The sequence below is a fragment of the Palaemon carinicauda genome, unplaced genomic scaffold (assembly GCF_036898095.1).
Source record: "Palaemon carinicauda isolate YSFRI2023 unplaced genomic scaffold, ASM3689809v2 scaffold175, whole genome shotgun sequence".
In the NCBI taxonomy this organism is placed as follows: Eukaryota; Metazoa; Arthropoda; class Malacostraca; order Decapoda; family Palaemonidae; genus Palaemon; species Palaemon carinicauda.
This window is the reverse complement of record NW_027169314.1, coordinates 144897-171654: the sequence shown is the minus strand read 5'-3', so window position 1 is coordinate 171654 and position 26758 is coordinate 144897. Positions and strand designations below refer to the sequence as shown.

General features: G+C 39.6%; 1 protein-coding gene across 1 annotated transcript in view; it reads right to left on the bottom strand.

Annotated features, from left to right (window-relative positions):
* The window catches only part of RhoGAP54D (Rho GTPase activating protein at 54D), a 41464-nt gene extending 14975 nt beyond the window's left edge, over positions 1-26489 (bottom strand). The window contains exons 1-8 of the mRNA XM_068368232.1: positions 26266-26489; positions 23850-23996; positions 22331-22509; positions 10866-11075; positions 9177-9400; positions 5800-5886; positions 5234-5308; positions 3634-3897 (exon numbers count right to left, since the gene is read on the bottom strand). Of these exons, the coding sequence (XP_068224333.1) occupies positions 3634-3897; positions 5234-5308; positions 5800-5886; positions 9177-9400; positions 10866-11075; positions 22331-22509; positions 23850-23995 (1185 nt within the window). The 5' untranslated portion in view covers position 23996; positions 26266-26489. The remainder of the gene's footprint in view (positions 1-3633; positions 3898-5233; positions 5309-5799; positions 5887-9176; positions 9401-10865; positions 11076-22330; positions 22510-23849; positions 23997-26265) is intronic.
* Between the last annotated feature and the right edge of the window lie 269 nt (positions 26490-26758).

Below are 26758 nucleotides of genomic sequence, written 5' to 3'. Positions count from 1 at the left end.
AATTTTGCCCCAAGGGAAAAACGAAAATCTTCTTTGTAAATCAACAGAAGACCGCGTACAAGCAGTCAAAAGCCAATCTTGAGTTAGGCAGCAAATACTCCAATCGAGAAAGGAAATCAAATAAAGGAAGCCTAAACATCTTGACAAGAGAAACCTCAACATACCTCCTCCTGCTCAACAGCCAAAAAGGAGGAAGCGCGCACACAGTTGGAATCGGAACAGTCACCAGGACAGCCTTGTAACTAACTCCACAAAGCCGCTGACCAGAAACCACTAACAAATGCCGAAACAACTCTTGAGAATGACATAAAAGGGAAAGGCATAGTTGACAACTCCGTCTACCAGAGATACAAACCATCTCGCTGGAACAGTGCTAGGTGAAGGGAGGAATTTCACACAGACCAGGGTAGCTAACACCGAGTGGCAGACTACCTGTTGCTTCAGAGAAAATGCTTTTGTCAGAAAGAGTGGGGACAGGTAGAAGGCGAATCATGCGCATTAAGTGAGTAATTAGACTGATTAAACCTCGCAGTGTTAAGTGACCTGGAGTTATTGCAAACGACAACTAACGTGGCCAACACTGACCGAGAACATCTGCCACCTAACCCCTGGAGGAGCTGTTGCCAAGCAACATCAGGAGTTGGCAGGCAGCGTTTAGCTTAACAACAAAAGAGCCTGGTGAAAACCCAAAGTTGTCAGCACAGGCCTCAAACTATCATGACACCAGAGATGATAAGGTGCTGGCGTCAAGAGAAAAAGAGCAAGGGAAGAGGACACCTCTTTTCAGCGGAATGAGTCCCTGGACCAAGGCATTGTTTTCAGTATTAGTAGACTTGAGGGAACTCCACCTGTGACTCAAATCACCAACACTGACCACAGACTACTAGTCATCTGATTCATCCAGGCACTGTGCCAGGCAAAAGGCACAAGGAGGCCTTGAAGCACTTAACGTCAAAGAGGAGGGAGCGCACCAACAGTGTGTTAGGATCTGAACAATCTCCAGGATAGGCCTGTTACTAAATCCTCAGAGTCACCTAACAGAGAGGCACTTACGAATGCCAAACCACTCCTCAGAATGGCATTATAAGCGGAGGGAAAAGTCACAGTTGGCAACTCCAACTCCCGAAGGGATCTTGTCTTACTGGTTCAGTGTCAGGCAAAAAAGGGGGAAACTTCACACAGCCCACAGTTGCCACCACTGACCAGCAGACTACCTGTCACCTCACATGAGAAGGCACTGTCATCAAGAAGCCATCTCCAACATTTAATGACAGGAATATTCCACCTGAGAGTCACTGTTGTAGTCATGACTCTGAGCCTGTCGACTCTTGGATCCTGGTTCCCATGGACACCCAGGACCCCTAACCAGAGCCCCCATCCAACAAAATGCCTCTCTAAAAAAATGAAATCACATTCTAAACAAAAAGCAACAAGAACCAACAAAGAGACTTAAAAGCAACAAGTACGATTAGGCACATCAGGTACTTCTACGTAAGAGAGGTTCTCACTGAACAGGTAATTAATTACTTGAAGGCTGTTTCTCTGGTTATAGCACACGTGGAAACCCTGTGCCCTGCCGGAGCTAACAGATCAGTTTGCCATATACAGTCTTGGGGAAGGAGAATTATACAGCGTACTCCACATAAAATGCCAATTCCAAAGATTGAAGCACTCAGAAAACAAAAAAAAAAAAAAAACAAAAAAAAAAAAAAAAAAAAAAAAAAAAAAAAAAAAAAAAAAAGACTTCCTACTTGAAATCTTTCGGATGTCTAAAGTGAGCTTGTTGTAAGACTAGGAGCTATATACTGAACACCCAACACTTACCGGAAAGTCCATGACAAAAATTTCTCATTAACCGTGGCCTTCTAAAGCCCTTCCTGCTGCAATGACCTATGATTATTGAACTACGCAGCCATTCATTTTTGGCCAAGAGCAACACAATATGCCGATGGAAGAATGATTAAAAAACCTTTCCTCTGCATTCGAACATTCTCATAACATTCCTTAGAACTCATGCATTTCCTGCGGCTGTCTTCTCACAGAATTAGAAGTGGAAGCATCGGTAATTCTTGAGAACTCCAATTTCGATGGGTTGCAGAAATAACGACTGCCATATTAATAGCATCAAGCAAGATAAAACAAAGCACCCTTAACACTGGAATTGCTATAAGACACTACAAACCAACAAATGCTTGAGGAAGCTATGGCAACAATCTGTTGAAAAGACTCTCATGGGTAATAGAAATTCAGAGCCTTTGTACATGTTTATAACACTTTCAGAAGGCTAAAATACCACATGCACTCACTGCATATCATCAACAATGTTTATGACGATTCCAAAAGACTGAATTAATAAAGGAGTAGCCGTTGTTATCCGACCGTCGCTCAAAGCAAACTGACAAAATAACATTTTTGACTCTTGCTCCACCCTGCAGTGTTACCAATGGCACGACAGAATAGGAGGTATCAGGGTTGCCAATGCAGTAAAAATTTGAGCGGTTCATTTGGATTCAGGGCTAGATAATTGATCCTTAGGTAATGTTTATTATTTTTTCTTTTAATGCACTAATGTACTGAATGATGTTTGACATTACTAATTGGTGTGATTACTTGCAGTACGATCAAGCGAATGTGCCTCGCTACAAAACTTAAAAGGCTAAATATAGCATAAAGATTCAATAATCTTCTCATGACTGCATTACAATATTCAGAAATTCTATATATTATCATTAATGGCTTTTTCTTCTAATCAAAAATTACCATATATAATAAGCTGAAACTTTTTAAAGATTCCATCACTTGATGAGAACTGCAAGAATATCCTCAAAGGTTTGTATCCGAGAAACGACATTCGATGCAAGTGAAGATGAGAAGTAGCTAAAAGTACATCGAAGCTACAATTAAATCGAATTCTCTTCACTTGTGGAATGGACGAGGCAGGAAAATAACTCCTTAATCATTACAATTACCTTAACCCTTTTACCCCCGAGGTATTTGGAAATTTCCAACCCTTAACCCCCAGGGGGTTATTTTTTTCCCAGCACATTTTGTAGTATATTTTTTTTAAATTGCTCTAACAGCCTTAATTTTTGTCATAGAGAGGTCAGGTTGGTCTCATTCTCTTGGAAAATGCCTGAATTTTCTCAAAAAATTATCAAAAAATATGAAAAAAAAATTTTTATAGCATTTTTTTTGTAAGGACGTACCGGTACGTCCATGGGGGTAAAGGGATGGCTTTTGTGAAACGTACCAGTACGTCCTTTGGGGGTAAAAGGGTTAACATAATAGGCTTTATATATACATATACATATATATACCAAGGCACTTCCCCCAATTTTGGGGGGTAGCCGACACCAACAATGAAACAAAACAAAAAGGGGACCTCTACTCTCTACGTTCCTTCAACCTAACCAGGGACTCAACCGAGTTCAGCTGGTACTGCTAGGGTGCCACAGCCCAACCTCCCACATTATCCACCACAGATGAAGCTTCATAATGCTGAATCCCCTACTGCTGCTACCTCCGCGGTCATCTAAGGCACCGGAGGAAGCAGCAGGGCCTACTGGAACTGCGTCACAATCGCTTTATATATATATATAAAACCTCAAAACAAAAAATGACAACAACGTTAACCTTTATGGAATCACCCAAGCTTTTCCCCGGGACTTCTTGCTTTCGAGACACAGTACTGTTGTTGAGGTGCGGCGTCCCGATCCCGCTGGCGTGATTGAACTTCTTGATCAGACGTTTCTTCTTGGCCGAGTCCGGCAACGATTGCACGTAGGCATAGAGTTCGGCCAGGGCCACTTCGGTGACGTCTTTGTCGTTCGCCTGGGCCGTCAACTCCCGGTCGATGAAGGTGAATATTGTATTCGTAGGAGCATCCATTAATGACCTCTGAAGAGGGATTAGAAGTTTTAGTATTTTATACAACTTTCTTTTAACGTTTTCTGTATAACTAATCCAAATAAAATAATGCTAAAGACCTCTCAAATGGATTAAAATCATTAGGATTTCAGATAGATTTCTTTTAACATTCTCTGTATAACTAATTTTAATAAAATAATGCAAAATTACTATAAAATATTGTCTCCAGGTAAAGTAACACTAGCAATCATGATTTAATTTGAGTTATATATAGAATATATTGAGTTAAATAAATATTGCAAATATAATAAGATGCAGTTAGTAATTTTTGTATTGCAATAGTGTTTCAAGACTATACCTGTACAATACCGAAAAGAGGATAGTGTACTGTACAACAAATTTATCATAAGCAACTATTTTGTGACATCAAATCATTAATGTACTGGTTAACTTGTACTTGAAGACTAAATATACTTGAAATAACAAGAACAGAACTTTCTTTACATTTATGCCCAACCCTCTATTTTTTACTACTCCCTTAACTGCCCCCAACACTTGGCATCCTTCGTTCACTCTCTGAAGTACATCTGCTTCCACTCCACCATTTGCTGCAACAACAGACCACAAGTACTTAAAATGATCCACCTCCTCAAGTAACTCTCCATTCAACATGACATTCAACTTCGCACCACCCTCCCTACTCGTACATCTCATAATCTTACTCTTACCCACATTAACTCTCAACTTCCTTCTCTCACACACCCTTCCAAATTCTGTCACTAGTCGGTCAAGCTTCTCTTCTGTGTCTGCAACCAGTACAATCATTAATGTACTGTACTGGTTAACTTGTACTTGAAATAACACAATCTACTTATAGATAATAGAGTAATGTGATTTGTTTACGGTACACCAAGTACAAATCTTCCTCCTTCTTTGGCATCAATGACCTTAGATGTCAGGATGCCGGAAAACCTCAAATCAATCAATCAATCTTTGGATCACATTTTTTGTGCTTTATACAGAAGGTCCTCAACTCACTAACTTTAGTAGGTTCCAAGAAGCTGTTTGTAAGTCAAACTGTTTTTAAGTCAAATTTTCAAGGATTTTGGCTTAGGTTAAGCCAAACCTGAATCCAATACCTATGATTTATAGCTAAAAATATCAAGAAATAGTATAGTTTCATATGAAGTAGATGTCAGTTTATTACAAATGTCATTTTGATTACTGTATTCAATGATATAATATTGTTTATTATAGTATTTCTTTATCTTATCTTTGTTATTTTTAGTTGGATTTATGTTTATATCTTTGAATGTTTATAATTGGGGACCTTTTGTATATATTTTGCTTTATATAAAGAACTCACTTTGGACAATTGATGTCTCAACCTCTTCTTATTATTCCAGTACTGAAGAACGTCATATTCCAGCTCGAGGGGTACCTGAACAGAAATACAAGGGACTATCAACTGTATGCAAACACAGTGAAATATAGATTACTGTGTCGCAGAGAGATACCATTTTGAGAAAAACCCCGACGAGCTCAAGAAATTCATTATACTTAACCTTAACTTAGAAAAACTGAGGTAAATATATAATTTTTTGTTTTTAAATCATCCAGGAAGATTAAAAAATGGTCAGATCTCACTTGGAAAAGATACTTTCCGTTAGAACTTATATTTACTTCCTATCAAAGACTAAAAATGATCAAGACTCACTTGGAAAAAATTCTTGCAGTTAGAACTTCTATTTACTTCCTATCAGACTAAAATATGGTCAGGACTCACTAGGAAAAGATGTTTTCAGACTTAGAACCTATATTTACTTCCTACCAAAGACTAAAAAATGGTCAGATCTCACTTGGAAAAGATGCTTTCAGACTTAGAACTTGTATTTACTTCCTGCCAAAGACTAAAAGACGGTCAAGACTCACTTGGAAAAGATGCGGAGCATTTTCGATCATGAAAGCAACAGCAGTGCTTAACGTACCCGACAAATATTGCAAGTCACTTCCAGTCATCTGTAAATGATTTAAAATTAGTTCAAAAAAATTGAAAGATTCAATAAAGTATATTTGAACGATCAGTTTTACAACTTCGTTTTAAACGTACTACTGTACAGACTGAAGTATTACAAATTTATAATTTATTTTTTATTAATAATTTTTTATTTTACCTACCTCTACAAACCGGAGTATATCAGAGTATGATTTTGTAGTTACCTTCCTAAAATATTATATATTTATAAAGTAATTTGTATTTTTCCTAACTATAAAAACAGTGTCCTTCAGAAGGAGTATAATTCTCTAGTTATTATTATTATCATTTACTAAGCTACAACCCTAGTTGGAAAAGCAGTATACTATAAGCCCAGGGGCCCCAACAGGGAAAATAGCTCAGTGAGGAAAGGAAACAAAGAAAAATAAAATATTTTAAGAAGAGCAATAAGATTAAAATACATATCTACTATATTAGCTATAAAAACTTTAACCAAGAGTAAGAGAAATAAGATAGAATAGTGTGCCCAAGTGTACCCTCAAGCAAGAGAACTCTAACCCAAAAGACAGTGGAAGACCATGGTACAGAGGCTATGGTACTACCCAAGATTAGAGAACAATGGTTTGATTTTCGAGTGTCCTTCTCCTAGAAGAGCTGCTTACCATGGCTTGAGTGTCTCTTCTACCCTTACCAAGAGGAAAGTAGCCACTGAACAATTACAGTGATGTAAGAAGAATTGTTTGGTAATCAGTGTTGTCAGGTGTATGAGAACAGAGGAGTATGTGTAAAGAATAGGTCAGACTATTCAGTGTGTGTATGTGTGTGTGTGTGTGTAGGCAAAGGGAAAATGAACCGTAACCAGAGAGAAGGATCCAATGTAGTACTGTCTGGCCAGTCAAAAGACCCCCATAACTCTCGAGCGGTAATATCTCAATACACCACTTTGACCTTAACTTGGGGACTTTCTCGGCAGTTTAAGCAGGGAATGTATCTTGAAGGATTTGTTCCTACGCAAATACAAACTAGTCCTATAATGGGATACTTATCCTTAGGAGGGAGGGATGTCTTATAACCAAACTGGCTGGTTCAATTCTTCGGATGTCAAACTTGGATCTGTAAAATGAGCCGATCTAATGATCCCTACCAAACTCCTAACGACCTGGGAAAAAGATGTCTCAGTTGTTAGATTAGGTTTCTGCTAAAAAAATTGGCAGGAGGTTATGGAAGCACCTATATCTACGTGTGGATACAGCATCTGAGATGTATGATCATATAAGAGAAATGGTTTATATACTGTGCATCTAAATTAAGCTATTACCGTAATTGGAAAAGCCAGATGCTATAAGCCGAACAGGTCCAACAGGGAAAAATATCTCAGTGAGCAAAGAAAACAAAGAAATAAAAAAAATTACAAGAGAAGTAATAAAAAATAAAAATAAAATATACCAAGAACAGTAATAACGTAAAATTAGATCTTTCATATATAAACTATAAAAAACTGAAACAAAAAAACAGGAAAGTGAAATAAGATAGAACAGCATGCACAAGTGTACACTCAAGCAAGAGAACTCTAATCCAAGACAGTGGCTATGGCACTACCCAAGACTAGAGAACAATGGTTTGATTTTGGAGTGTCCTCATAGAAGAGCTGCTGACCATAACTAGTCTCTTCTGTCGTTACCACGAGGAAAGTAGCCACTGAACAACTACAAGCAGTAGTTATCCCCTTGAGCGAAGAGGCATTTGGTATAATCTAAGTGTTGTCAGGTGCATGAGGACAGAAGAGAATGTGGAAAGAATATGCTAGACTATTTGGTCTATGTGTAGGCAAAGACATAATGAGCTGTAACCAGAGAGGAATCCAATGTAGTACTGTCTGGCCAGTCAAAGGACCCAATAACTCTCTAGCGGTAGTATCTCAACAAGTAGCTGGTGCCCTGGCTAACCTCCAACTGTTATGCCTGGAAATCTTTTTCTTTAGTCTACCGGTGCTAATGAAGTGTCTTTGGTGCTGTAATTCGAGTCCCCTTCAGGTAGAATCATACAGCCCTCACAAGAATAAGAGGGAAATCACCCTGACCTCTGGTCGCTTCTTTCAAGGAGATGCGGTTCTCTTACTCAATTGTCAAGGCCGAGGACAGTTTTGTGGGTCAGATCCTCACCAGACACCTCTCTTAAGTATGGTAAAGTAAAGTAATATCTAAAGTGAGGGAACGGTAGCAACAAGCATGTTGTGAATAACGGCAAGTTTGCAAAAAAAAACAAGCACATTTTTAGTGTATCCAAAAGACAACCTCACATCCTTATCTTTGTTTCATATATCCATCGAACATGACTATCCACCAGCACATTTATTCAAACCATAAGAAAAAGCAAAAGATTAAAAACAGCCACAAGAGGCAGCAAAAGCACGTCTGTCTGTACAGTTTGCGGCTAAAACCAAAGAGAGTTTCGCCGACTGTCGGGTGGCTGGGGATTAGCCTTACCCACTAGCAACTACAGTTACCTACGCAAATGCTTAAATGGCCATTACAGCTTCACTGAAATGATACTCCTGTTACAGTATGAGGTTTTGTATTCACACTGGAAAAGTACCTAATTTGCTTGTTTATAAGTTTTTTAATAACTATATAATTTGGCTTTGTCTGTGGTGATTCCTAACTTGTAATTAATTCTAAATATATCATTAAAGATTAATATTGTTTATATATATGTTCCTGTATGAACATGATCATCCTCCAACAGATTTTGTAGATTTTATAACAAAGCCCTCAGAAGAACATTGGGAGTTACAATGGCAGGACAGGATCAGAAATGAAACTATAAGAGAGATTACTAGAGTGCCATATGTGGATGAGATCATGGTGAGGGGTAGATGGAGATGGTTTGGGCATGCTCTTGGCACTATCCAAGAGAAATTAGTTCACCAGACGTTCAGCTGGGCTCCACAAGGCACTAGAAGTGTTGGAAGAACCAGGCTTATATGGCTGAGAACTATGAATCATGAAGTACGAGAGGATGAATGGAGAAGTATTGATTTAAAAGCTAAGGATAGAGACGACTGACGAAATCTAACCAAAGCCCTTTGCGTCAATAGGCGAAGGACGAGATGATGAAAATGATGATGTTTATATTCCACATGCAGTACCAATGCTTCCAGACAGAATAAAAAGATCATAAGTATATTACTTAGCATGGGTATAAACAAACTTTTTTTAGGGAAAGGAAGAGCACATACTAGCAGGTACGAACATTCGATTTCCACTAATTATGGGCATTAAATGAGTAAAGTCCAGTTACAAAAAAACACAACCTTTCTGGGACACAAGATATGTGGAGCAAACATCGTCCCCAGATTCGTGGCGGACATGAGGTTCTGTTCCTTGTGCGCAGTCACGCGGTGCAGCAAAATGAGGAGGTCTTGTAACAGTTGGTAATTTTCTGGGGGTAACAACAGAAACAGCAGCCTTAATGCTTTTATCTGGCGGTTGTGTGCAACTTCTTTCTGCTCTTGGCACATGTGGTCTTGTAACATTTCTGAAAAATAAAAAAAACATTCAATACAGAAGGTCCGCGACTTACAAACATTCTTTGGAGATACAAACAAAAATCCAAATGAAAATAACAAAGATAAGATGAAGAAATACCGATATAAAACATATCATTTAATACAGTAAGCAAAACAGCATTTGTAATAACCTGATACAGTATATATTTCATATTAAACTTTACTATTTGTTGACTTTTGTAGCTGGAAATCATAGGCATGGGATTCAGGTTAGGCCTACCCTAAGACCAAATTCTACTTATAAATAGCTTATAGTTGAGGGCCTTCTGCACTGTGGCTTGTTAAAGTTTCGACGTGTTAAGATCATTTTATGAACTTTCCCTAGGACTAGTTAAGTTTGTTCCTTAAGCTGTTCATTAGTGGGAACAGTTCATAATTGTTCATTCAACTTTTACTGATATTCATTAGTGGGACCAGTTCACAATTATTGTTCATTTTACTGGGATCAAGCATCCATTTATAAACTTTTATATCATGAAATTTCAATTACAACATGGGCAAGGGGTTTCTATGAGTTGTAAAAGTAGAGATTATTGATAAACTGATGAATGAAAACTATAAAAACCTACTTAATTTGGTCAAATGAGGAAGAATGAAGTTGCAATACAGTGGTAAACAAACCTGACCACTATGGGCGCAGAGAAATTTTATGGAGAAAACCTAACTTGGGGATTCAGAGAGAATGCACACAAGCCAAACAAGTGCAGAGAGAAAATAAACAAGCTAAACAAGTGTAGAGAAAAAAGTACACAAGCAAAGTAAATGTAGAGAGGAAGTAAACAAGCTAAACAAGTGCAGAGAGAAAATAAACAAGCTAAACAAGTGTAGAGAAAAAAGTACACAAGCAAAGTAAATGTAGAGAGGAAGTAAACAAGCTAAACAAGTGCAGAGAGAAAATAAACAAGCTAAACAAGTGTAGAGAGAAAAGTACACAAGCAAAGTAAATGTAGAGAGAAAAGTACACAATCAAAGTAAGTGTAGAGAGAAAGTAAACAAGTGTAGAGAGAAAGTAAACAAGTGTACAGAGAAAACTACACAAGTAAAGCAAGTGTAGAGAGAAAATAAACAAGCTAAACAAGTGTAGAGAGAAAAGTACACAATCAAAGTAAGTGTAGAGAGAAAGTAAACAAGCAAAGCAAGTGTAGAGAGAAAATAAACAAACTAAACAAGTGTAGAAAGAAAAGTACACAATGAAAGTAAGTGTAGAGAGAAAGTAAACAACCAAAGCAAGTGTAGAGAGAAAGTAAATAAGCTATACAAGTGTAGAGAAAAATTAAACAAGTTAAACAAGAGTAGAGAAAAAAGTACACAAGCAAAAAAGGTTAGATAGAAAGTAAACAAGCTAAATAAAGTGTAGAGAGAAGTCATCAGACATACAAATTACAAACTGAAACAATTGAAATAAAATACGCTAAAATTCTCCAATCGACTTACCAGCGATCTTACAATGGATGGAATAATGAGCTTCTGTCAGCAGCGGTTCGGGCAGGTCGGCGAGGAACGACTTCAGGACAGAGGCGCAGTCGTGGGCGGAGTGCGAACCGCTGTCCAGATTTAAGTCTCCTCCCGAGTTGAGAAGATTCTTCAGTTCCTGCTGGCGAGTGAGGCTTCCGCTCTTTCGAAATAATCCTTCTTGTGATATATCTGCGATACAATTTCTGTACTTTAACTAAGCGTATAATTTTTTCAATTCAAACATACATTAATGGGACATTTTATACTATTATTTTCTACACATTAATTAAAGTCTACATACAGGTGTCAAATAACTTGCCTATTTTATAAGAAAATGGATCGATACAAAACTGACTCACAAAAGATAAACATTTATATGAATACAAAAGTCCATTTTTGACCTGGAGAATGGACACTTACATCCTCTTTACCAAGCTCCAAATCTTCCACTTATTGAAAATACTGAAAGGATGTATAGTACAGTACTTTATAGTTATTTAGATTTTTTTTTTTATTAATGAAGAATACTGTAGAATGATAAAAAATCTTCCACTTTCTCAGCCAAGTTGACCCCTGATCCAAGTGTGGCATGTGGTTTTTCCTTCCACAAATTGAAAGCTATGGAACCTAACACACATGATAACCAAAGAATTACTGTAACATATTCTTTGAAACCATTATGGTTGTTGTAAGAAGATAGAGGAATATATTAAGAAATAGCATTATGTATTATATGGTATTTAATGGTTGTAATATCAAGTTAACTGTGACTTAGGAGTTTTTATATTAAGTAGCTTAAATCATTCAGGAAACTGCAAAATTTGAATACAGTACTGTAATAATTTCATTCTATGTGAAATTATAGAGGTACAATCTCTTTTGTATACAGTACAATTATTGATAAGATTTGTTCAGTGATTAATCTGAAGGTAAAATCCTGAGTGTATGGAAGAGAATATATGTCATTGTATGTAGGTCCATAGATAGTTAAATAAGAGTTGAAATCAAGTAGAAGTGAGTTTGATTCTGTTCCATGGTGCTCTGAACTCCAGTACAATGTTACAGCTTTGCAAAAGTAACACTGAGCTGATATGTCTAGAGGCAGTAATCAATAAATAAAAGTACTGTATATACAGTTTATATTTCAATACTAAAAGGATAAGTGTAAATACATAGGGAGCAGTCTCCTCATAAACATTAGATTTCTTGAAATTCCAATGGAAAAATAATGTCGTACATATTTTGGGGTTAGTAAATCAGGTTGTATGGAATTCTTTGTTCTAGCTCTTAACTGGAAACACATTGGAGAACACAGAGCACCTAAACTTTAAGTGTTTCCTTTGTCAAAACTCCTTATTTGCTTCACTGCATAGTTAAACCAAAATGACATCGGTACATCGCTACCAGACTTTACGCGTTACGCTTTCCGTTTGATCTCCCATACGTCTGGAACAAGCAATCTTGTGAATGCCACTCAAACATTTACTAAAGATAGAATGTCTGCTACTACAGGTACTTTCAAATACTACAACACATGTACAGGAGGTCTTACCTTTGCAATACCCCAGCTTTCTATCAAAATAAGAATGAATCATCATAAGTACAGAGACAAACATTACTTGATTAAAATTGCCTTTCCTACAAAATTCTAACTTGAATCTTTATCTAAAATTCCAAAAGACAAATCACACATTAAAAGAAACTTTGATTGTCACATTATTCATAAATGGCAGAAAGTTAAAAAATCTGAGGATTTATAAAATTTAAAAGTGAATTTCAGCATTGCTATCAATTTAGTTTATCCATATCATTTAACTAATTGACTTTCAAAAGGTTTGGTCGAAACAACTGGTTCTTCAATGATATATATATAAAAATGAAGTTTAGGCCATTAAAGATAAGCAGTGGAACCTATTTCAGTTATTAAGTACATTTTTCATTCACAATAACAAAGTCTCTCCTGGAAAGGTAAAAAGGTAATTTTCTATCATAAAACAAATAAAATATAGGAGTATGGTATCACATTTTTCAATTTGCATTTTTCCTTACTATACAAACATGAGCCCTTCAATAGTGGTTTACTTCCAATAGTTGTATAAGTGGGGAGATAACAGCGATACCCACGCCTTGTTGGCAAGTCTCCTCATCAGAGAAAAGGCGGGGAACGCAAAGACGTCCAGGTTGTTCCACGGATGTTGAAAGACATTTTGCAGAGCTGCCTGGGGATCCTGAACTGGCGAGTATTACACCGGAAGCTTCCGGTTCAGGGACATCACGAACAGATCTATCACCAGCGAATGCCACAAAGTCAAGACCTTGCTGGCTATCCTAGGAATCAAAGACCACTTGGAATCAACTATACAAGTCTTTCTGCTCAAATTGTCCCTATTAGTATTTCCAAAACCAGACGACGTAGCTGCTGTGAAAAAGTACCTCCTTGCTCATTTAGATAAGCCACTACCGTCATGTTGTTGCTCATCAACACAATGCAGTGTCTCCTGAACGGAGCTGCTGGAAGTGCTTGAGAGCCAAGACTGCAGCTCTCATTTCTAGGAAGTTTACATGGTACTACCGATCAGATTCGGATCACAGTCCGGAGGATGTACGTTGAAACAGGTGAGCCCCTCACCCTTCGTTTGATGGATCTGTGAAGAGCATTAAATCCATATGAGGAGAGACACGATCTACTCCCCTGGGTACTGTCTACCCACCAACCCAGATCTCTTTTTTGCTTTGATGCTATCGGAACTTGGAAGTCTGCACGATCCCTGTGCTGAGATCAAAAGGCTTTCAGTTGCCACTGGAGAGAACGAATCCGTAGACGGCCATTAGGGACCACAAGCTCCAAGGAAGTCAGGTGCCCTAACAGGCATAGCCACAGGTGTGCTTGTAGCAAAATCTCATTTCAAGAAGGGACGTAACACACCTTTTAGTCTCTCTATTCTGTCTTGGGACGGAAATAAATGGCCTAATTGGGTGTTTATTTGCATCCCAAGATATACCAGATTTTGAGATGGTTGCAGAGAAGACTTCTCGTGATTTATGACAATCACCAGATCGTAACAAAATGCGAGGAGCCTATTTCAGTATAGAGGTCTCTATTGAGACTGCTAGAATCGGCCAATTGTCTAGGTATTGCAATTGATGAATGCTCAGGTTGAAACTTGTGGTACTTTGTACAGGCCAAAGCACAGCACCCCCAATTGATATATTTTCTCGTGAAGGATGAATCTTAGGTACTTTCTTGACCTAGGATGGATTGGAATATGGACGTACACATATTTGAGATCCAGTGTTATCTTTCGGTCCGACAGCCTGTCTTACCATATCTGCTATCTCCATCTTGAACAGGGTTTGCAGCACAAACCTATTCAGGACAGAGGAATCGATGACCAGTCTCCAGCCTACAAATGCCTTCTCTACAAGAAAGAATAGACTGTAGAAGCCTGGGGATCCGTTTAGGACCTCTTGGCGAGTGTCCTTCTCAAACATAGTTTGGACTTCCGCATGAAGGTCCAGGTCCTTCACAGATCCCTTTGCGAAGTCCAGGTCCTTCACTGATCCCTATGCGAAGGAACATGACATCACTGGATGATGAGTCAACAGAGGGAGAGAGAATGAACAGAACATGGTACCCACCCCCAGGGAAATGGTGATCGTCCAAGGTTTGGCCCTGTGGAACTCCTGTCTCTACCACCTGTGCTTCAGGCATCCTTCCACCAGTGCACAGGCAGGAGGAATGGACCCCCTAGCAGGAGCAACCATGTCTTCCACCTCTACCTCCTCTGCCCTTGCCATGAAACAGCTGCTTTGAGGGGTTGCTTCATACAGATGGACTGCTTAGAAGCTATTGACCCTGTCCTATGTTCCTATCGATTGATGGGGGACAATCTGCAACTGCTCCGATGCCTTCTGAGTTGAACAGGGAAGAACCCTATAGTAAAGAGCTAAAGGTCAGTATTTTTGTAGGAACAAAGAAACTAAATGTTAATAGACAGAAACTGAAGGCGTTTGAAAATTTACAAAATTTAGGCGCAGGGAATTTGAGCATTGCTATTATTTAGGTCATCCATATCACCAAGTTTAACTAATTGACTTTTACATGGTTTGATCAAAATGACTGGTTCTTCAATGAGATGTATATAATCATGAAAGTTTATGCCACTTAGAATAAGCAGTGGAACCTATTTCAGTTATATAGCATCATTTTCTCCTATAATAAAATACAGTCTCATGGTAACTCAAAAATTAAATTTTTATCACACAAAATAAAAAAAGATTGTAAAGAATCAGATTTTTAAATTTGTATTTTTCCTGGCTATGCAAACCATGAGCAGCTAAGACATCACAGGGACTTAGTAAGATCATCACACTGAGGACGACTTGATTCGTACAGTTCTACTGATAAGCAAAGTTGCCCAATGACTTGACTGTTCAGAAACACCTAAGGGGTACTCTTAACAGGCTATCTGGTCATCTTTTTTAAGTGCTAAAATGGAAATTGCTGTTTAAGATTTTCAATTCATCTATCATTCAATAGTTCTCATATACAGTTCATTTATTTCCTTACCTCACTGGGCTACATTCCCTGTTGGAACCCTTGGCCTTATAGCATCCTGCTTTTCCAACTAGGGCTGTAGCTTGGCTAGTAATAATAACAATAACCAATAATATTCATATTCTTATAATTCAAACCATAACCTTTAAATAATAACAAATAATTTAAATCTCATCAATAGTTATATCATTCTAGCAAAGTAAATTACAAAAAAAAATATAAAAGGAAGTAAACATTAAATAAATTTACAAAATCAAATTATTTAAATTCTGTAACAAAATGTTATTTTCATTAGTAAAATAAATTTTTGAATATACTTACCCGATGAGCATGTAGCTGTCAACTCTGTTGCCCGACAGAAATCTACGGTCGGGATACGCCAGCGATCGCTATACAGGTGGGGGTGTATACAACAGCGCCATCTGTGAGTAGGTACTCAAGTACTTCTTGTCAACAAGAACTCAATTTTCTCCTCGGTCCACTGGTTCTCTATGGGGAGGAAGGGCGGGTCCTTAAATTCATGCTCATCGGGTAAGTATATTCAAAAATTTATTTTACTAATGAAAATAACATTTTTCAATATTAATCTTACCCGATGATCATGTAGCTGATTCACACCCAGGGTGGTGGGTGGAGACCAGCATACATGTTAACAAAGAAGCTAAGTATCCCGTATCTTATTTTAGCCGTTATTCAAAATAAACATAAAATAAATAAGTACCTGGTAAGGAAGTCGACTTGAACCATTACTCTGTCTTTTTAAGTACGTCTTCCTTACTGAGCCTAGCGATCCTCTTAGGATGCTGAGCGACTCCTAGGTGCTGAAGTATGAAGGGCTGCAACCCATACTAAAGGACCTCATCACAACCTCTAATCTAGGCGCTTCTCAAGAAAGAATTTGACCACCCGCCAAATCAACCAGGATGCGGAAGGCTTCTTAGCCTTCCGGACAACCCAGAAATATTTCAAGAGAAAGATTAAAAAGGTTCTGGAATTAGGGAAATGTAGTGGTGGAGCCCCCACCACTACTGCACTCGTTGCTACGAATGGTCCCAGAGTGTAGCAGTTCTCGTAAAGAGACTGGACATTCTTAAGATAAAAGACGCGAACACTGATTAGCTTTTCCAAAAGGTTGCGTCGAAAATATTTTGCAGAGATCTATTTTATTTAAAGGTCACGGAAGTTGTGACAGCTCTAACTTCGTGTGTCCTTACCTTCAGCCAAGCTTGGTCTTCCTCATTCAGAAGGGAATGAGCTTCTCGTATTAACAGTCTGAAAATAATAGGATAAAGAATTCTCTGACATAGGCAAAGATGAATTCTTAACTGAACACCATAAAGCTTCAGACGGGCCTCGTAAAGGTTTTTAAAATAGAACTTAAGAGCTCTTACAGGACATAATACTCTTTCTAGTTCATTTCCAACCATACGCTAAGTTTGGAATAACGAACGATATTGGTCAAGGCCGAGAAGGTAGCTCGTGTTTGGCTAGAAAACCAAGATGTAGAACATGTAGCCGTTTCAGATGAAAATCCGATGTTCTTGCTGAAGGCATGAATCTCACTGACTCTTTTAGCTGTGGTTAAGCATATCAGGAAAAGAGCCTTAAAGGTGAGATCTTACAGGGAGGCTGATTGAAGTGGTTCGAACCTGTCTAACATAAGGAATCTTAGAACCACGTCTAAATTCCAACCAGGTGTAACCAAACGACGCTCCTTCGTGGTCTCAAAAGACTTAAGGAGGTCCTGTAGATCTTTATTGTTGGAAAGATCTAAGCCTCTGTGACGGAAGACTGATGCCAACATGCTTCTGTAACCCTTGAAAGTGGGAGCTGAAAGAGATCGCTCTTTCCTCAGATATAAGAGGAAGTCAGCTATTTGAGTTACAGAGGTACTGGTCGAGGATACGGATACTGACTTGCACCAGTTTAGGAAGATTTCCCACTTCGATTGGTAGACTCTAAGGGTGGATGTTCTCCTTGCTCTAACAATCGCTCTGGTTGCCTCCTTCGAAAAACCTCTAGTTCTCGAGAGTCTTTCAATACTCTGAAGGCAGTGAGACGAAGAGCGTGGAGACCTTGGAGTACCTTCTTACGCGTGGCAGACGTAGCAGGTCCACCCTTAGGGGAAGAGTTCTGGGAACGTCTACTAGCCATCGAAGTACCTCGGTAAGTTATTCTCTCGCGGGCCAGAGGGAAGCAACTAGTGTCAACTTTGTCCCACGTGAGAGGCGAACTTCTGCAGTACCTTGTTGACAATCTAGAACGGAGGGAATGCATATAGATCTAGATGAGACTAATCTAGTAGAAAGGCATCTAAAAGAACCACTGCTGGGTCCGGGATAGGTGAGCAAAGTATTGAGAGCCTCTTGGACATCGAGGTTGCGAAGAGAACTATGGTTGGCTGGCCCCAGGTGACCCAAAGTCTCTTGCATACATCTCTGTGGAGGGTCCAATATGTTGGAATTATTGTCCCTTCCTACTGAGACAAACTGCTAAGACATTCAAGTCGCCTTGGAAGAAACTTGTTACTAGTGAAAAGTCTAGACCTGTTGAACAGAAGAGGAGGTCACTAGCGAACTCGCACCATGTCAGAGAGTAGGTCCCTCCTTGCTAGGAGATGAACATCAAAGCAGGGAGTTGTCTGTGTTGACCTCCATTACTTTGTCTTGAAGGAGAGACCTGAAGCTTTTCCAGGTCAGACGTACTGCCAGAAGCTTCTTGCTGTTAAAATGCATTGTCCTTTGACTCGAGAGCATAATCCCGAGCATTCCCTACCGCCTAAGGTCGCACCCCAGCCTACGTCCGATGCGTCTGAGAAGAGAACGTGGTTGGGAGTCTGAACAGTCAGGGGAAGACCCTATAAAAGGTTGATAAAGTCCTTTCCTCAGGTTAGACCAGACTTATCTTCCGGAAACCGGGATCGAGACCGCTTCTAGCGTCTTGTCCTTTTCCAGTGAAGAGCTAGATGAAACCGAAGAGGACGGAGGTGTAGTCTTCCAAGTGACACCAATTGAACCACGGATGACAGTGTCCTAACCAGACTCATCCACAGCCTGACAGGGCCGTATTCCTTCTTCAGCATCTTCTGGATGGATAGCAGGGCTGGGGATTGATTTTCTTGTTCAGCCAAGTCCTCATCAGAGGGTTCCTCATCCGAAACTGATGAGGAAACGGCAACGGAGTGGGCAACGTCTGACTCGCTGAATCCGGTCGCACTGGTGGATGCATGACGGAGCCGGACACAAGATCATGGAACTGCTGCACAGTCTGTGAACTGTCAACCATGGGGATGCGAGGAAGTACAGCGACAACCCGAAACTGTCTAGACTGTCTGGGTAGTACAGACAACCCCTTATCGGGTTGCTGAGGTTGCCGCACTGCGTCACAACAAGTCACCTCTGCTGGTTGTTGAACGTCTTCCCAGTGACACACTGAACGTCCACAACCACCTCCGAGAGTAGCTTAACGTCAACGTGCGACTGGCAACCCACACTGGGTCGCACCGGTGGAGGAACCATCTCAACTGGCGGACGTGAGTAGGATACCTCAGCGTCAACAGGGCGTACAACCAACCGGTAGGAAGGTCGTTGGCAAGAAGGTTCTTCTCCGTAAAAAATCCTCTATCAAGGACTAAGCTTGGACTGCATGTCTTGCAACAAAGCCCAAGGTCTATGGGAGCAGGTGTGGCAACAGACGGGGTTAGCGACTGAAGCGGAACCATTTACCCTCCCTGGAAGCATGTTATGCTTAAATTAAAGTCCATAGGAGGCTAAGCAGCTTAAGGCTCCTCTCCAAATGACAGAGTCCTCAAGGGAATATCAGAAGGAGGGAGAACAGCACTTTCTCATCTACAGGAACCATGTCCGAGAAAAGCTAGGTTCTCTCAGTGAGGGTTTCACTGGTGCAAAAGCAGCAGACCAGAAGGAAACGTTATGAAACTGCTTGACAGTCTGTGAACTGTCAAAAACTGAACTGTCAACCACAACAGGAGCGTGAGGACATACAGCACTGGTGTATAAGTAGCAGACCAGCAGGCAACGTCATGTAACTGTTTGACAGTCTGTGAGTTGGCAACAACCAAAGTTGTGTGGGGAAGCCTCAACTCCTGACTGACTAGTTTGCTGCGGGCGAGTGGCGGTAACCACAGTGTGTGGCGGAGGCTGACACACCGTGTCAAAACACGGCAGCTTGTGGTAGCTCACGCACGGCAACGGAGTGCTCTGTGTGTGGGAGTCATCATACATCTGGCAGGGTTGACTGTGCATGGGTGGAGGAGCTCTCACAACAAGAGTGTGAGAGCAGGAAGCCATGCCGGGCGCACAACCGTGGGAGGTGTAGGCCCACGGGTGCATCGTCAACCTTCTCCGCAGTCGGAGTGTGGGAGCTGGCAACAACAAAAGCTGAGTGTTGGTGCGTGGGAGGGGCTGTGGTGGGTTGCAGAGCATGCTGTATGGTATGCGGAGCATGCCGCATGGGTTGCGGAGAATGCCGCATAGTACTGGAACCCGGCAGCTCTACAGCACCTTCCCACTGCTGATGCGGTAGCTCACGCATGTCAACGGATGGTGCAGCAAGAACATGCGTCTGGCAGGGTGGACTGCGCATCGGTGGTGGAGCTCTCACAGGTGGAGTGTGGGAGCAGGCAGCCGCAGTATCTGCTGAGCGCACAACCGTGGAAGGTTGTAGATTAACAGGTGCATTGTCAACCTTCCAGCACGATACTCCTGCATGAAGGAGCAAGCTGAGACTGTATAGTCTGCAGCATGGACCACTAGGGTCTATGAAAGACGACAACAAACGGAGCTACTGTCCGTTGTGACTGAGGGTCTAAAACAGCTGGTGCGGCAACAGACGGAGTTACTGCCTGTTGCGGTACCGCCTTGCCTCTCTTGGGAGGTGTGCAGTCGTCGGATGACTGGAGCGAGTCCGAACTGACCCAGTGGCTACACCTAGGCCGTTGGACTTGCGCGGAAGGGACCGACTTGCACTTAAAAGCTGCAAGATTTGGTCCATGGTTTCTGCGAGAAACCTCTTCCGCAGACGAGGAATAAATGGGCTCTCTCGTCTTTGTGTGGGTGGGGTGATCACGTCGGCAACGTGTGTAGATACACCCGAAACCACGGAGGGAAACGTCTGTTCATCGATCAAGACCTGTGGAACCCATAAGTCCTTCGACATTACTTCTCCCCTGGGCTTGGGAGCTTGTAAGAGGTATCAGACTAGGTGAACAACTGGCATGAACAAACGAACCCTCGAACGCAACACTGTAACACTTTGCGCATATCACTTTATCACTTCTGATTTTCTGTTAGCACTTATTTCACTGAACTCGAAACTTTAAGTGATTTGTACCTGAAACACGCAATCCTATCCTTCATTAAAAGGTAGTAATTGCGAAAACAGTTTTACAATGTAACAGAAAAACATAATGAAAGATAAAGAATTCAGTGACTGGAAAAGAGACTAAACACTAGATCAAATAAACTACGTTTAAAATCTCTCACCGCAAAAAGCCTGGGAACAAGAATAAAACTCTAGAAACGTTTTACCTTCTTCCCCTATAGCGACTAGGGAGAAGAGTAAAAAAACGAGAACAACGTTACCCGCTTGAACGAAACGTTTATCCTCCTCTCTCTCCCTCCGTCTCTATCTCTCTCTCTCTCTTGACTTAGAACCTGAGAGATGAGCCCAATTATATATCGTTAAAACATATTATTTGTTAAAGGAAAAAAAACTGAAAGGTTTCCCAAATAAAAAGTTCCATTATTAGAATTAAAACCATTTAAGCTAAGAAAGAATGAACGAAACGCTAGAATCGGTTTACTCTTACTGCAACGTGAAACCGTGAAATACTCTCTCTCTATCGTAACGATAGAGCGCATGTTGAACGTTCTGAACGTCAACAACTGCGGAGACTAAACTAAACGTTAGTTCATCTTTGAAAACAGTACGAGACTATCAAAGAAATTCTTTCAAAAACATTAAAATTAAAATAGCATAAATTCTTAACAGGAAATACGATATGACGGGCTCAATGTTAATTAACTTCGGTTCCAAGTAAGGACCGCCTACTATTAGGAAAGGTCGCATATAAACAAACATAAAAATTAATTTTTATAAGTTTATAATAAATGGAAAGTTAATCGAAGAGGCCTATAAATGGCGGAGAGATATAAAATAAATCTATAACTTTGTTAAGCAAAATTACCAAAAACCTAAACACACTTCCGTCTAAGGGAAGGGTCGGTCATTAAAAGTGAAAGAGAGTCTATACTCTCTTCGACACCAACACTTCCGTCTAAGGGAAGGGTCGGCCATTTAAAAGTGAAAGAGAATCCATACTCTCTTCGTCACCATAATTAAATCTATCCAAAACGAGTTCAAGTTTTGAAATGAAGATAAAACCCCTGCATAGCGAAAGCTCAAAACTGGAATAGTGTACTTCACCAAAAAGTTGTGAAAACAAATCCAGTTAGGGACGGCGTATTAGTAGGTCTTGCCGGTGGCACGACAGAGGAAAAATTGAGTTCTTGTTGACAAGAAGTACTTGAGTACCTACTCACAGATGGCGCTGTTGTGTACACCCCCACCTGTATAGCGATCGCTGGCGTATCCCGACCGTAGATTTCTGTCGGGCAACAGAGTTGACAGCTACATGCTCATCGGGTAAGATTAATATTGAAAAAACCAGTTTAATCAATTAATTTTCTAACCTCATTAGACATTTATCCACGCAACAGCAAGTCATTGTTATGCACCTTCCTCTCTTCCATATGTTTTAAAAAAAACATGCTAAAACTTGATCTCTATCTCCACGACATACAGCCACAAGAGTCGAGATTCTAACCCAAGACTTCTTCAAACACAGAATACAAAATCCACTTACTGTATTCCTTATTAAGGAAATGTATGAGCTGAAAAGCTTGACATACGCCTTCCTGCGTGAGCGGAGCCCCCTCCATCACGCCTCTCGTGGACACTGTCGCTCGTCCCAGTCGACGTATGAGGGGCGTCAATTGCCACTTTCGGTTGGCGGGCTGCTTGAGGGCTCCTCTACCATCACACCTGATAAATTCAAGAGGTCTGAGATGAAGAGGATTAACAGTATTCTATAGCTGTGTTCACTGTCGGTCTCAAAGTCTACGGAACCAGTCGATAGGTTTTGCTTTAATTATGTGAATCAAGATGTCCCTTTAGAATAGAGAGTATACTCAAGAGTTCTTCATTGTCTTTCTCAATGTCTAAGGAACCAGTTGATAAGTATAAAATTTATTCAAATCCAACTTCAACTTTTATGCGAATCAAGATGGGCCTATTGTGAATCTACAAATTCAAATTTTTGCTTTGGTTAAATTTTATAAAATAAGTATTGTCAAACCTAATTCGGTTCCAGTAACTAGCAAATATAAAATGGCAAAGACACTACATCACTTAAAGGGATTGAAAAGCTTAACAAAATCAATTAAAAGAAAATTAAGAAATGGAAAAGTACCATAAAAATACACTAAGTGTGCAAATTTTCCAGACAAATATACTCCCCTCTTGATATCTTTAGATTATTGCTTGAGGTTTCAATCTAAGACTTCAAACTACAAAAGCTTCCAAAACATGTAAGTACACAAAATCTTTTTGGATTAAAAACATATTAAAAAAAATACAAAAAAAGTACACAGTATACTATACTGTACCATTATATAATATTCATCTCAGTATGAACAAAACACCAACAGAATCCTAGATAAAAAATGACAGAACTCCACATTACCTCAATTAATATACACTGGGCTGTTAATTCTAGGATACACAATGCTACCTTCTCTTAATCCTCTGAGACCCACAGGATGCATAGAGCCTCAATGAATTCACGTCTCTTTCCTGTGCCACCTCTCTGAGCTCAACCTGATTCTCAGATCCAACCTCCCTCCGCTTGTCGTCAGCCTCGTTTCTCTTGGTCTACTGCATATCTCCTGTCCAGCAGCTTCCATTCAGGTACATCCTGGATTAATTCACCCTCCCTTCTCAAAATGTGCCCAATTCATCTACATCTTGATAATATATATAGTTAACATTGGGCACCCACGATGACACTTAACCCTTTTACCCCCAGGCTCTTTGGAAATTTCCAACCCTTAACCCCCAAGGGGTTATTTTTTCCCCAGCACATTTTGCAGTATATATTTTTTAAATTGCTCTAACAGCCTTAATTTTTGTCATAGAGAGGTCAGGTTGGTCTCGTTCTCTTGGAAAATGCCTGAATTTTCTCAAAAAATTATCAAAAATATGAAAAAGAAAAATTTTATACCATTTTTTCAAGGACGTACCGGTACGTCCATGGGGGTAAAGGGATGAGTTTTGTGAAACGTACCAGTATGTCCTTTGGGGGTAAAAGGGTTAAAAATACTCACTCATCTACGGGAAGATCCGTAGCAAAGGAGAGGTGCATCTTCACCAGCGCCTGGTACTGGGTGGGGTCTTCGTATCGCAGCTGCCAGAGTTGCTTCTGAATGTTTCCCTCCCATGGTTGTTGGCTGTGCTGCTGGGTGGTGTTCATCCTGGAAGACAAAAGAATAATGAACATTTTCCTCTGTTTTTTTATCCAATTTGTATTTACTGCTATTGGTGTATAATTTTTATTCATTGTTTTCTCATCTTCTTTATCATATACAGCAAATACATGTTCTGTTATAAAAGCTACTTTGCAAATATAATCAGTTCGAAATCGATTTATATTTCTCATGACCGTACAAACCTGAAACTTTAAATAGGATTACAGAAAGTCCTCATTACATACTTAATAGGTTCCAAAGAGCTGTTTTCAAGTTGAATTATTTGTAAGTTGCATTTTATTAATCTTTGGCCTAGGGTATTCTTCGCCTGACTCACATGCCTATGATTTTCAATTGCAAAAGTCAACAAATAGTCAAGTCTTGCTTACGGCATTAAATATATGTATTATTTAATTACAGTATTTCATTACAGTATGAACTTTTGATACAATTTCTGAGATTTCTGATTTCAGTTGGTTTTGTGTTTCACTCTCTGAATGTTTGTAAGTTGAGGACCTTTTGATATGACTTCAGCAAAGCTTGAAACATCTGTCGAGCTTTTCAATGGAGTAAACATAGTTGCCAGGTAACGGGTAAGTCCCACCCACCCAAAAGGTAAAATTACCTTCACTATGACCTTTAAGAATAGCTTCTCGTGGTGAAGGAAGACAAGGAAATCGGCAATTAATTCCTGAGGCTACAACCAAATAAAAATCCCATCTACGACACCAACTGAAAAAGATGGCCCGCTTTCTCTGTCTGCAGGTATCTAGACATCTGTACAGCGCCTTGCAAAAATCCTTTTGCTCAGAGGAAATGCTGGATAGTCTCCAAATTTGAAGTGACAGGGAAGTCAGTGACCCATGGTACCTTCCACAGATAGGGCTATCAGAGAAGGTAGGACCATTGGGGTAGTTCAACCAGTACCCTGAGATGAGGAGCATCAGCAAATCCATAAACCATTCGATGTGTGATTACTTGGGGGGCCACAAGGGTTATCCTAACGTTCGAAGTCATCAACAGTCTGTTGAATATTGGACGTATTCGCCAGAAGGATGACGAGGCTTAAAATCCAGATTGTCCCAGGGATGTTGGAAGGCATCCTCCATCATTGGTGGTGGGTCTGGGATTGGTGAACAGAATACTTGAAGCTACTTAAGGAGATACAGCGTGTGTAGACTACATGTCATAAAAGAAAAATTGTGGAATGATCTTCCTAATCAGGCAGCTGAATCGTTAGCACTTCAGAAGTTCAAACTTGCAGTGAATGTTTTTATGTTGAACAGGTTAACATAAGTCTCTCTTCTTAGCTTATATATGACAGATCTATTTTAATGTTGTTAATGATCTTAAGATATTTTATATCTGTCATTCGATACTTCTCATGTAGTTTACTTGTTTCCTTTTCCCCACTGGACTATTTTCTCTATTGGAACTCTTGGACTTATAGCATCCTGCTTTTCAAACATAGGTTGTAGCTTAGCTATTAATAATAATACTTTTGGCCACAATCGGACCTGGCCACTATGTTAGGATAGGTTAAGTTAGGCACGATTGTAGATCAGCGGACACAGGTCGGCTCCGGCATAGAAAATGGCAAAGTTCAATCGCTGATATACAAAGGCTGCATTTTGGTAACAATAAGTTTAAATAAATCAAATAATAAACAAATGTTAATAATAATCTTTTAATGTTTATTATGCATTTCTGACAATTAATATTTCAGTACACTGTTATTAATTGTTCCCCACCCAAAATTTCAGTTTCCCACTGGGATCCCTCATTATTGTTTTAATAAAAAGGGTTAGTAAAACTAGTAGTTCACCCTAATATGGGTAGTAGGGAAACTCATAACTGAGTTGTTTACAAATATTTATGGTCAGATATAGATAAAGTTTAAGATAACGTGTATGAAAAATATGACTCACATACTCGTGTAGCCTACAGTAGGCCTCCTGGTACTGTCTACTGTAGTATTATTATTAATTCATTGCCCATTAATATAGTTACATATTAATTAAAGATATCTATTACGGTAGAGAAAGATAAATAGATATTTTGTCCATGGCCTTCGTGTAGAGTCCAAAGCTTGGACAAGCCATGCTACGCATATTTCTTGCCTTATCAGCATTATTGCTGCAGTTAATAAATAAAAATTTGGCAAAATTTAAGCGACTTAAATAAAGCTGCAGTACCTAATTACCATTTTAGTATATTACAAGAAATGAGTCGTCATTTCAAGGTTAAATCACAATATTTTTGACACGAGACTAACCTGGTGCTAAGACTTGCTGGCGTAATTTAAGCTTATTTCTTTAGAATAAATCTTCTCCAAGCTTAAAAATCCATCACGGATGAACATCCAGTCAATTTAAACGAATATCTTCAGCTTAAGACCGCTCCATCACTAATAATTGCCGAAAAGTAGAGCGAAATTCAACCTAGAAGCAACTATGCACCGCCATTCGAATACATTACTCTAATTGACAGCGCGTCGCTGATTGGTCGAGGGATGAAAACATGCCAATGCGTTGACCAATCAGCGACCGGCTTTTGTCTTGTAGACTAAGGACCGTTCGGTATGATTTTATTTATTATTGCGGTTGAAAAATTCTGTTTTTTTACTAATTATATTATTTATCATATAAGGTATTTTTAAATAATTATTTTTATATGAAATTTGTTGTATTACTTGGCTTTAAAAATTATTATTCATAAAAGTTTTAATATAATAAAGAAAACAGAGTAGAACGCAGCCAAAGAGTCAC